The sequence below is a fragment of the Zonotrichia albicollis genome, chromosome 2 (genome assembly GCF_047830755.1).
Source record: "Zonotrichia albicollis isolate bZonAlb1 chromosome 2, bZonAlb1.hap1, whole genome shotgun sequence".
Classification (NCBI taxonomy): domain Eukaryota; kingdom Metazoa; phylum Chordata; class Aves; order Passeriformes; family Passerellidae; genus Zonotrichia; species Zonotrichia albicollis.
Window position 1 is genome coordinate 23328794 of NC_133820.1, and position 12998 is coordinate 23341791.

A 12998-nucleotide genomic window follows, 5' to 3' on the forward strand; every position below is an offset into this window, starting at 1 on the left:
AGTCTTTGAAGTAAACAGCAATACCTGCACCAGCTTCCCTCTTCAGACATCTCAAACTACTCAAGTCCTTATTTTTCCATCCGTGGGCTGCTTGTAAATTCCTACTGGCAGTTCAACACTTTGTATCTCCTCATCCATTAGGTTAATTCGGAATGAATCACACTGAATTCAGGACACAGATCCTCATGAATTACATTTCATGCCTTGGGATATTATGACAGCTCAGAGGAGTTGGTCCACACCCACACTTGTTAACAGATTGCCACAAAGCAAAACCAGAGATGGGGCAGGGGTACTGCAGAGGGGTGGGCGATGGATCAGGCAGAGACACCATCTTGCCATAATAAAGATAACACTTCTAAATGACAAGCGAAGTTCAGCAGAGGGGATCCTCAAACTCAGAGAGATACTGACTTGGTAGAGTCTTCTCTTTTGGTTTGCTTCAGGCTGGAACTCTATTTTCTGATTACATGAAGATGGAGTTGAGAAAAAGGATGCGTGCAAAGACTCACTGAACACAATGAGAGTGGGGCTTTGGTAGTTTGGCATGAGCAGTGAAGACATAGCAGCTCAACTTTCCTGAAGAAAAAAATAGCTTTGACTGAAAGGGAAAGCATTTCAAAATATTACTAATTAAAAATGACTAATTTGGAACCATTTTCACTGATAATTGCCTGCAACAGAATGTCAGACAAAAGTAAAAATCACTCAATCCTTACATTTACCATAACAATGTATTATATGAATTGTACTTTTTCAATGTATTGTACAGATAAGATTGAGCCAACAATCTTACTGTTGCAGTTGTATTCAAATCAATGCATTTTTCATAGCAAAGCAGCGTTTCAAATGCAGAAACAGCTTTATTTTTTCATACCACTAAGAGGAAAAACTAAAAAAAGGCCTGAAAGTCTTCTTACATGACAGCATTAAGAGACTGAAAATGTACCAAATAAAATATCATATTCCTAAATTAAAATTATCTTCCAATTTTTCTGAGCTGTGGAAGTATGAAAATTATTTGTTATGTTGTTCTCAGTATCATTAATCTATCATGTACATTTCTGCAGAAAAACAAGAACCATCATCCAATGTGCTTGTTACTCATATTGATGAGTAAAAAGGAGATAGAGCAAGAACAATGGCTAAAAAAAGTTAACATCTAATTAAAAAGTTGTTATGAGTAATACCTTTTTTGCTTTTATCACAATTAAATGTCTGCTTTGCTCTCAAGCCTCTTTAACTGGATACAAGACAGTCAATTAAGTAGTGGTGTGATTGAATATATCTTTAAATAATATCAAAATAATGATGTCCTTATCATGGTCATGGCAAATCATTAACACATTATCTTAATAAATGGAGCTGCATTTCAAAAAATTTAGCAGTCAAAAATGTAAACATATTAGAAAACCTGGGCTATAAATTTCTGTGATATACCACACCTTTTCCATTTCCTCTTATAAAATGTTTCTGAAAGCCATATTTAATATATTTTTGGAATTTGGTGTTCATTCACCTGTTATGTAGAGGTATCATGACAGAACACATTCACACACTCTAAGTTCAGCTTTGTCATCTCAGATGTCGGAAAAAAAATACTCTAAAATCCTGTACAGGGAATGGAACAAGTTGTCAGCTTGCCAAAGTCCAGGCAAAGCCATTGTGATGGAAAGATGCAGGTAGCTGCAAAGCAGTTCCACCCTGGTGTGATATGATTTATGTCATGCAGGTGCCTCTTGATCTAAATTGACATTTTTGGGAAGTTACTGTGACCAAGTCTAGACTTAGAGTGATGTTTCATAATCAGTTTGAGCCAAAACACCTTCTTCCACCTTTTCTCCCTGGCTGCAGTTCCCACTCTGACCATGCATTGGCATGAGGGCTTGCTGCACTCATGGCACCATCAGCAGAGAAAGTTATCCAGCTTAAATTGGTTTCCTTTCCTTTAAATTAGATTTCAGCCCTGCAAGGAAGAGTGCTGAATCTGGATGAAATAAGAGGAGTGTGAGGGGAGGCAGGTGTCAGAGCAGCACAGATTTGCACCTTTTTAAAGCAGTCATGAAACATCACACCATTAATGGATGGCATAGCTGCCAGGTGAAGCTCTGTGTCCTCTCAAGAGACTCCACTGACTAATTCAGGAGCCTATTTGAGCCAGAGGTCCCAACTGAAAAAGTGAACACTCTTCATAGTGTATAAATAGCAGGAACACAAAGGTATGACAGCAGCAGAAGTTCGGTGTCTTAATGGGTTTTGTGCATCTTACTCTAAAAGGGGGTTTATGTAGGGGAGTTTTGGGTAATATTTTCTTTCAAGGTGATGGTGTCAGAATCATTTTAAATAGAAAACAACTAGACCAATGGGTTTGCATGTCCAGAAATTGCAGGAAACTAGCAAAATTTTTCTCCTCCCCAGGCCTCCTGCTGCTGTAAATGTAGGAGTCTCTTGAACTGCTGGCTCAGTCTGCCCTGGAAACCACACTCCATTTTCTACCTCCATTTTCCTCCTTTCCTCGGGGACAGATTGATAAAAGGAACTCCCCAAATAAAACAACTCTGAAAAGGTGAGTATTCATAAAACTAAAATGCAGGCAGTGAATTGTAATTGGTATCAACTCAGAAAAGTCTTTCAAACACACTGAGTTATGCCTTTTCTGTGCCCCTCCAGTAACTACTACAATAACATTTTAGTACTCATTTTAGTTTTTGATATAAAATAGGTTTAGCCAATATTGTTGGTAACACATTTGCATGTGTGTCCACTATAGTAAGTATTCTGAATGTTCTAAAAAATCCCTTAAAATAATTTATTCCCCAACAGCAGTTCCAAAATATTTTGTCTTGGATTCTGCCTTTTAAGTGTAACTTCTGTTTGTTTTTTTTTGCTAAGAAGAATAATCTTACTGATTTGAGTATCTCATAATGGAGAATATTTGCATTTATAAGCTTTTTTAGGTGCCTGACCTTTCCAAAGCATTGGGAGACTGTAAATGGCACTTTGGAAAATGTTGTTATGATAAGATATCAGCTATGTTAACTGCCACTTGACAAAGGTTAAAAAAATGAAATATTGGTTGCTTCCTTTATATGAGTATTGAATATCTTTATTAAAAGTTAAAAAGGTCTTCCAAATAGAAATCCTCTAATTTTGATTTAAGTGGGATGAATTCTCTGTTTATAATAAACTTATGGGAGATTAAAACCACACACAAGAAACCCACAAAAATTCTCTACTATAAACCCATAGGTATCTTGGTATCAATCCCTAAACATATAAACCAGCACCAAGAAGCTAGTCCTCCTTTGATTTTTAATGAGGAGAAATGTACCATGCATGCTCTTAGATATCTTGTGAAAATCTGACCATGAATGAATGATTAAAAATTACAAGCATTTATTACTTCAAATTAATTGCTTTGAAAGCTGTGAAAGAAACTCAATTTATAACCCCACAGTCTCACATCTCCAATCTATTCATTACATTAGTGTACAGAGAAGTAATTTTGCAATGGTTGTTATAAATTTTTCTAAATATGCCTAATATGGTTAACTGAAGTATGTGCTTCATTTATTTCTGTAGTGAACATGAATAGTTGCTTGATAGGTTTTTTTTAATGATAAATATAAAATTTGTCTACTATTTATCTTCCAATATTTTCAATTGTTGTAAACTTGCTGTTGGAATGACACCGGCATACTGGTAATTTAACATATAACTAGGTGAAGGACACTTGAAGCAGCTGAAATTATTGATTCAGTAGAAGGTGACATTTGCCACAGAGCTCCAGGTAAAAGCTCAGGCCTCACAAGCACAAAAAAATCCTGTAAATTTAAATTTGGGGTCTACTGAACTGAATGACTTCTCTCTCCTTTGACTTCCTAGCTCCATGGTTCTCAAGAGCTACCTCTGAGCAGTGAAACAAGTGTTTAACATCTGAGATTTTTTGCATTTGGTCTTTTCTTTGTGTATATTTTCAGATTGGCATGAAACCTAAGTATTCAATAAACTTCTCGTTTCATGTGATATTTTACTGTCTTGTGTGGAAAACAACAAAAGTACCTAAGTAGTCCATTGTCACAATTTTACCTCAGGCAAAAGAATAAACAATTAAAAGAGGACAGATTGTGGAAAATACTGCTGTGTTACCTTTTGTTTATAACTCTTTAAAGCATTCTCAGACAGGTACAGGACACCAGTTATGGTTGGCATGTGAATGTTGAACACACTGCCAGTCTTATTTGTCAGTATGAAATTTAGACTAATAACCATGTTTATCCTAATAATTCTCAAGCCTATCAGAAAACAAAGAACTGCAATGACCTATAGTTCATCATGCATTCATTACTAAAAAAAATACTATATAAAGCTTTATAATACATGCCATACATAAACTGTTGGAATTATTTTCATTTTTTAATATCAATTATGCTGTGTGGCATCAAGTTTAATTTCTGTGAGTATTTTTTTTTCATTTTCAAGTTCGTCAGATATTAAATATGTAAAATTATATAGGTAACAATCTGGATATTTATTAGAGATATGTGTTGATTATATCTTGAGATTATATGGACTGTGTATTCGTCCATAATATCCTATGAAAACAGACAAGAATAGCACTTCAGAATGCACAATCTGGAGTCTCAGTGTTACTCATATGTTAACAAATGTAAAAAAAGATCCTGTTCAGCTGATTGCTTCAAAATATTCACACTATGTTCTAAACTATAAGAGTTTATCAAAAGCATTTAAACCTTAAACCCTTCAGACCCTCAGTGTTCCTTCAAACAACCTTGTATTTTCCAATGACCTGACAAACTCTCAATCCCTGATAATTTTTGCTATTAAGAATGCATGCAGATTTAGATGGATTTTTCAGAATGAAACCTGTGTGCAGCACTAAATCTAAATACAAATCCACAGTATGTCTGAGACAAAACCAGTGTTCAATGCAGCTTCATTCTGCTTCTTTGAACTGCATGAGCACATCCTGACTTAACCTATAAGGCTGGAAAGCATTTATCCTAGAGCTGGAAAAAAGAATAATTCCTGTAAAAACTGTAAATTCCTGGGTAAAAACTGTGCTAAAGTTTGTCATTTCTCCAATTCATTATTCTTGAAATAAGCTTTATGTATGATTAACTTTGCTGCTCACAAGAGAACTGTATCCCTATGGCAAGATATTCTGGAGGAGTTAGTAAAATTAAATACAGTTATAAATGATGGTGCTCAATATTAAACTTTTGAATTTGACATTTGCTGTTTAATATTTTAATGCTTGTGCATAGCACCATTGTATGATGATTTGGTTTTTTTTTCTTTTTAACACAAATAAGCACTTGTTTGTTTGTTTTTCAGCATTATATATGATGAAGTCCCTACATATAATTCAGAAACCTTAAGTACAACTTGAAGCAAAAAATCTGGTAGAAATTATCACAGAACAACATGATTCCTAATTTTTTAAATGTATAAAATTAAAGTTTTTCTAGGGTTACAATGTCACATGAAATAATGTACTATATGTGCCTAAATTGCATTTATTTCTGTGTGTACTTAATATGATCTTGGTTACAATAATTTATATCCTTCAGTCTGCGACAGAGCATTTCTAAAAAGGTTTTGCTGTATCTGATTATATTTCACTCCAAGAATAAGGAGCATATAAGTTTTGATTGTTTAAGTCATAAACGATCCAGTATTATCCAACTGATATGCAAAGTCTTCTCTCATATTATCAAAATAAACTGGGTTGTATTGCACAAGCAATATGAAATAGAATATTCTCATATATCTAGTCTGTACATAAAGAATCAAGTTGACATAGTTGCAGAGATACTGAGCAGACATTTCTGATTTCATTAAATCCTGTTTAGATGTTTAGCACAGATAAGTCTGCTATGTAGCATCTAGAGCAGACATTTCTCAATGGATTATAACCTAGCACAAATAAAAAAGTTTTATTCTTCCACCATTACATCAGATACATGTGTCCCAGAAAAAGCATTGATAAAGTGGGATAAAACTTGAACAAATGCATTCTCAAATTATGTCTATACGTAAATAAATAACTATAATATGTAGGGAGAGATTAGGTATACATGTATACGTATTTAATCTCAGACACACACAAATGCAGAAAGAGAGAAAAAGAAGGCTTTAAAATATATATGCTATTTTTAATATCTTAACCATGACCTTTTAGAATTTGATCAAATTAGGAAAAGGAGTAGAAGGAAAATCAGTTGACACATTGACACAGGGCTGTAACCACAAATTTTCCTTAGTGCAGTTGAATGTTTCTGACTCACTCACTGTCCCTTCAGTAATCTCTATTGGGCCCTTCATGGACAGCCTCAGCTACAGAATAGTTGGGTTAATGCAATCTGAAGGTTAAAAATTTTAAGATGGAAGTGTAGGCTACCTTAAAACCACTTTTTTTTCCTCTAAAAAGTTAGATTTAGTGATTAAAACTTCTGTTATCACCCTCTTTACTAGATTTTTTATTTTTCTTAAGTGAAGACCCTTGTTCAGAGCCCACTTTCATGTTTTGCTTCTGCCTTTGCAACTTGAAAGCTGAAAATGCCAAGAATAAAATTAAAAGCTATTTTCCCTGTTTAAAGTAGAACATGTAAAAGAGTCTGTGTGCAATTTTGGTCAGGCTGCATCTGATTTGACTGAAAAAAACTGTACATACATACTCAAGTAGGTATTTTGATGTTCTGAACTTCCTAATAGCACTGCTTCAGAGAAATAAAGAGAACTTTTTTTAATAATTTCTTCCCTTCCAAACAAATGATCCTGTTTGAGCACATTTATAAAAAAGCAAACAATAAGACATTTATTAAATTTGCTTAAACTTAGTAAAAACCCCTCACTGGTGTTATTATTGCTGCTTCTGACACTTCACAGGCTCTCCATTTTCAATGTGTATCTCCTGTAATGGTCCTCAGAGCCTACAAAAACTTGGGCTTGGGCTGCTTGGCATATCTAACTATTATCATTGACAAAAAGCAAAATTAAGAGCAAAATGCAAACTTCAGCCCCAGCTAGACAAATATTTCCCTGTGTAAGATTTTCCTGAATGGTTGGTTTATATTTTCATTTATATCTTGGTACGAAAAATTGTCAAAACCACTTTTAGTTTTGTTTCTTTATTTGTTTTTGTTTGTTTGCTTGAGGTTTGGTCGTGGCTTTATTTGTTTTTTCCATATGCTCATAGCATATATATTCTTCATCCATTTACACTAGATTTAAAACATTTCACTTTTTATTAACCAGTTTACACATAAGTCATGAACTATGTGAGTTTTTCAGCAAAGCTTTTTCCTAATGTTTAACTAGGTGAGTATAGCCCAGGAATTGATATAAAATGAAACCAAAATATTTCAGAATAGTGAGGTTATAAAATTCCCAATAAAAAAAATTGTTTAAATCTTTTTGCAATAAATAGTTCAAACAGAAAAAGTATTTTTAATTTTAATTTCTTTTCAAAACACTCCATGTTGTTTTTTGAAAGGATAATCCAAACTCTTAAATAAATATTAAAAAAATTAGAAGACACTGGAAAAGTAAATATTGAAGTTACAGTTTTAATAATTCCCATGTGAAACTGTTGCCGATATTATGTTAATCTGATCATAGAATATATCAAAGAGCAAGTGTCCAATTGATACACATAATCAAAAAAAAAAAGTTTGATTTTGTTCAAAGACAGTTGATGTCTGTCTTTTAAAATCATATAAACTTGAAATTCTTCATATAATGAAAAAAATATGTTTGTATTGCAGAGTGAATAGAGCATTTACATGTAATCTGAAGAAATTAAAGTTCTCAATATTCTTTCAATTCAATTTCCATCCTGAAAGGAGTCACTGATTGCTAGTTATTGCATATCACTTTAGTTAATATATTTATACATCTATTGATTAATCTAGTTAAGGATGGCTTTTGTCAAGATCAATTTCTGTGGAAGATTTTTATGACAATGCAGTGCGGTAAATGCATCAGCATTCTTCCGTCCCTGATGGGGGAGTTGTTTTCTATTACTACCTTAGAAATAATATGCTAAAAGTATTTGCATTAAATTTTTTCTTGAATCTGTGCCAGGAAGGGTGAGAAAGAAGAAATCCCCAATTCACTACACGATAGTTAATTCAATTTTATCAAAATAATGTCCTAGACAAATAATGTCCAAAACTGATATGCTCCTTATAAAAAAATTACTTGGTCACAAGTAATGTTTTGGGTTGAATGGAATTTAGGAAAATTCACTTTATTCAGTTGACAGGGAAAGTCTCTTCGTTCCTGTACAAACTTACCTTTTAGGTCCATTCATATTGTGCTGGAAGTACTTTATTCCTTTTTTGTTTATTTGTTTGTGGGATTGTTTTTTTGTTTGTTTCTTTGTTTCTCTTTTCTAACATCACACCTACTTAGCTAAAAATAATTCAACAATAGTTTTATATTTCTGGGTTGATTTTGGCATGTGAAATTACAGCCTTGTGCAGAACCAGGAGACACTGAAAAAGTGGGGAGGACAGAGGCTAACTACCTTGTGAGATGTTTAAAATAATTATTTCATGTTTTGTAATTTTTTAATCCAGATCCATTTTTGTCTGGTGTAGAATCACATTTATCTTCTTTAATAATATGACATGAACCAACTGGTTCCTAAAGTCAAGCTTTTTTGAGTCAGGCCAAGAGTATTCTTTGTTTCCTTGAGGGGGGCAGATATTGGACAGTGTTAGTGTGAAAAACACTGTAACCTGAAAGGTGAAACTGAAAAGAGTCAGAACTTACCAATAAAAAAATCCCAGAATATAATTTTTAAAATAAGTTTACATATAATGGATATGATATATTTCTATCATAAATACATAACATGTGCATGACTCTATAATTAAAAATATAGTTACCCAAAGTCCTAGGGTAACAATATATAAGGAGTAATGTTAATTAAATCCTTTCTGAACAGGTCTGTGTTAGTGTTTTCAGGTTTGTGTTTTCATTACTGTTACAAGGGGTCTTATGTTATCAGGGATTTGTACATTTGATTTGGTTAGTATGTTGAAGGTAAGAAGAAGAATATTGAGGAACTCAGCTCCTTGGCCATTATGTTCCTCATTCCCATGCCTTGCCTCCCCTGGCCTCCTGCTCATTGCAGCTTTTCTCTCCTGGCCCACGCTGCTACCACACCACAGAGGGGCTCAGAGCAGAAAACACTCTTCATCTTCCTACAGCTCCAAGCTTTGCAGGACACAATCTTTTGAAGAGAGTATTTAACATAATGTTTTATCTGGAAATGTTGTTTCCAGAGAAGTAGTTTGTAGTGGGGTCACATAGGTACCTAAAAGCCTTTTTAACAGGAGAAAAGCTTGAATGTAATTAGCATTTTTTATCCCTGCAACAGGATTAAGTAAGTGATTGCAAAATTGGAAGTGAAGTAACAAACAGAAAACATAAAGTCCAGAAAGTAATGTTTCTTTCCTCGTCTAGATTTTTGTACTTCATTCCATAGCTCTCCCATGCTATTTCTTATGAAAAAACTTTGATAAATTAAACTTGCTTTCAGTTTTTATCCTGTCCTTCTATCTCGTGCATTTCTGGTTACTATTCAGTGAAATAAACAGATATTTCTGATGATATATCAAGATACCTTTAAAGTGGGTCTCTAAAGTTGCTAGTTGCAGAACAGCCATCCTTAACACACTCCCAAATACCAGCTGAAGGGCCTGACCTCTTTTCCTCAAACAGCTCTGGATACTTTGAGCATGATGGGAGCCTGTGGGTTCCTAGGATTGAGGTGTGCAGATTCTCCTGTTCTGGTTTCTCACATTTTGCCTTAGCAAGCCTGACTTAAACCGTATCAATTACCCCTTAGGGAAACTCCTCCCTTCAGTCACATCCTGCTCTGATGTTGTTTCATGGAAACCAAGCAAGATAATAACCCAACAGGATTGTGATCCCATGGTTTTAGTTTTATTAGCTGTGTATAGAAGAGCCCACAATGCCTCATGTGTTTGTCACCCAGCAGTGCTGGAGCCAAATGAATAGGATGTGTCTCAGATATGTTCTGGGGGTTGGATCCACCTCTAGTTAGATACTGCATGGAGGTGTTCTGTTTAAGAACTGAATTCCAGTAGTTCTTTCAGTGGAAATACACTGTTATTACTGTGATCTTCCTCAGAAGTGCCCAGCACTGCTCCACAGAGGAAGATTTGGAGGTGAACCATCACCATTGACTTTTCAGTACATCCTGTGCACCTGGAGCTACACACATCCCTGTAACGTAGGTGTGACCTCCTGAACATTCCCTGACACACACACATAACCTCTTTCATTTCCAACTCCAGCTGGAGGACTGTGAGGTGAGAAGGACAGAAATGAGGCAAGAGAGCAGGAATTCAACAGTTGGTTATCTGCTAAAGAAATCCTGGACTGCCCCAAGCTCCTAGTTCCTTGCTCTGTCTTCACTTTGGGAATGGGAATACCACCCATTCCACTTCTCCAGCATCCACCAACACTTTTATTTTCCAAGTAAGGGACAAACACACCATCCCAAATACATTCTGGAGGACTAACATTTTATGGCAGTGTCTAGACCAGTCACAAGATGTGGCCATCCCACTCTCAGCTGAGCAGAATTCTCCTGGCTTCGACAGCCATCTAAGTGAACCTTGGCATTATTCCAACATTAAAATATTCTGCATCTCTGCAAGGTATTAACTGAACCCCAGAAATGAACATTGGCTTTCCTCAGGGAAACACAGACCTTTCAAAGGTTATCCATGCCACTAAGGCATTAAATCTAAGTGCAGAAAAACACAGTTTTATGTTAGGGAACCATCAGTTTTTTTCACTTGTTCCAGTTCTCACAGGTTTTTTACATGATTTTAAACAAAAAATTAATATATTCTTGTATCTTCTTGATATAAGGCTAAGTACTGTAACATCACATTAATTTATGGTCAGACCTTCCCATCCATGTCTGAAAGTGATGTTTTCAAGTTAACTCTTTTATATTCACCAAAATCTATTTAGTTTTCTGAAAACAGTCTTTTTCAAACCCAGTTCTTTTCAAATTACTTGATTTTTTAGAACTATGAAAATTCAAAACTGAGATTAATTCTAAAACTCATAGACAAAAAGCCTCTAGCTAGCCATTAATAATTACACTCTTCTTGAAATAGTCTCACCATAAAGTATAGTTAGCAGGACAACATCAAAACCCAGAAAGGTTCTGCTCTTTTTTTTTTTTTTTTTTTAAATCAAAAATATCTCAGTAAGCCACATTAGTTAAAAAACAAATGTACAGTCACTTTGCTTTCTATTCCCTAATCTTGTGTTCAAACAACCTAAAATCATTTAGGACTGGCATCCAGGAAAGATTTTCTGAATCAGTGTATCAGAAACAATACCTTCAGAACAATGGAAAGCTCTAGAAGGAAACATGCTACGTGTCTTCTTTTCTATACAATAGTTTCTAAAAAAACGGTATATCAGCATATCAGAAATTTACCTGGATAGCCTGAATCATTCAAAGTAATAGTTTACTAAATCAAAGAAAATATGAGTTATTCTCTGGCCACTATTAGCCATAAGCTGGTAATCGCCATAAAATGCTCTGCCAATGACTGTCAAAATTAATTTGCAAGCCTTCTGCTTTTTCTGATGTTGTGTTGCAGAATGTACTGAGCTTCACTTGCAGTATTTTTTTTCTATGAGATTTATATATATTTTTTCCTATGAGATTTGTTTCCACCAGATTGGTTTCCATTTTCTCCTGTAGCCAACATGCCAGAAAATCTATCAATAGGTTACTGTTCTGACACCAAAGCATAATTCCAGTGGAACCTACTGTTTGTTTCTTACAAGTTGTCTTCATTGCCAATCCACAAGAGAGATAAATTGCTATATCCTGCAAAATCTAGTAACACATGCACTCAGTTTTGGAGCCTTCATTACTTCTGCAGCAGTAGGAGGTGAAAATGACCAATCATAGCCACCATCCACTAGACTAGAAAAAGTGAAACAAAATGCTTTCTTCATGCATCAATTTCTCTTCATTCACTTATGCATAAATGTCCATACATTCAGAATTATCAGATGCTATTATGATAACATTACTGTTTGCTGGGTGATTTGCCCAGCACAACCTTTGTAATTACAGAATATCTTTGCTGCCAACAAAGCACAGAAGTCTTCTGAGCAGAACTTAAACCACAAAATCCCAATGAATTGCAGAGTAAGTATGTATAAATATACAGAGAAGGGAAAGTTTAGGAAGAAAAATTCAGATACTCTGATCACTGTTTGACTTTCAGGAAGATAAACCTAGTATCAGTAACCAAAATCTTAGCATTCAGTATTAATTATTAAGAATTTTTTTGTCAACAACAATCTTGTCAATGATATAGCATACATCTCTGCATGGAATCAACAGGTGTCTAATGTCTTTTAATTAAATTATTGATGTCAGCATGCCATCACATTCCCATTAACTCATCAAATTCCTTCATACAATTTGAACAGAGGTTATCTTTGCTACTTACCTAACTGGGTCTCCTGAATTGTTAGCTTACTCTCCAAGGGATGTAAAAGCTTTGGTGGTTTATCTGTTAGTGGGGCTAGAAAAGAAAGAAATTCACATATGTAGTGTTCTGATTATTATTGGGTAGACTAAGACTTGGTTTTATACCTATTATTTCAAGAAGGCTTTGGTTTTCTTTTGTTTTAATAATGTTCATGCCTTCAGTAACTGTAAATGTTTTTGCTTAGACAGTAAATATAGCAGCAAAATTAAAGGTCCTTGTATTAAGAAAGTAATTTCTTTGAACCCCCACAAAAACAAACAAAGAAACAAAAAAAAAAAACCCCACCAAAAAAGCAACCAAGCAATAAAACAAAACCAACAAAAAACCCCAAACCAACCAACCAACAAAACCCCAAACCAAAAATGCACTGACATTGCAATTTTCTCTTTCGGTAAATATTAT

The 12998-nt window shown here is 34.6% G+C and overlaps 1 protein-coding gene across 10 annotated transcripts in view; it reads right to left on the minus strand.

The window, feature by feature from the left end:
* IL1RAPL1 (interleukin 1 receptor accessory protein like 1) overlaps positions 1–12998 on the minus strand; it is a 693884-nt gene that overhangs the window by 156863 nt on the left and 524023 nt on the right. For 9 of the 10 annotated variants that reach the window (XM_026791809.2, XM_074534583.1, XM_026791808.2 and 6 more), the window contains one exon: positions 12555–12629. The exons of the other annotated variant lie outside the window; for it this stretch is intronic. In XM_026791809.2, coding sequence (XP_026647610.2) covers positions 12555–12629 — 75 coding nt within the window. The remainder of the gene's footprint in view (positions 1–12554; positions 12630–12998) is intronic. 10 annotated transcript variants of the gene reach the window in all.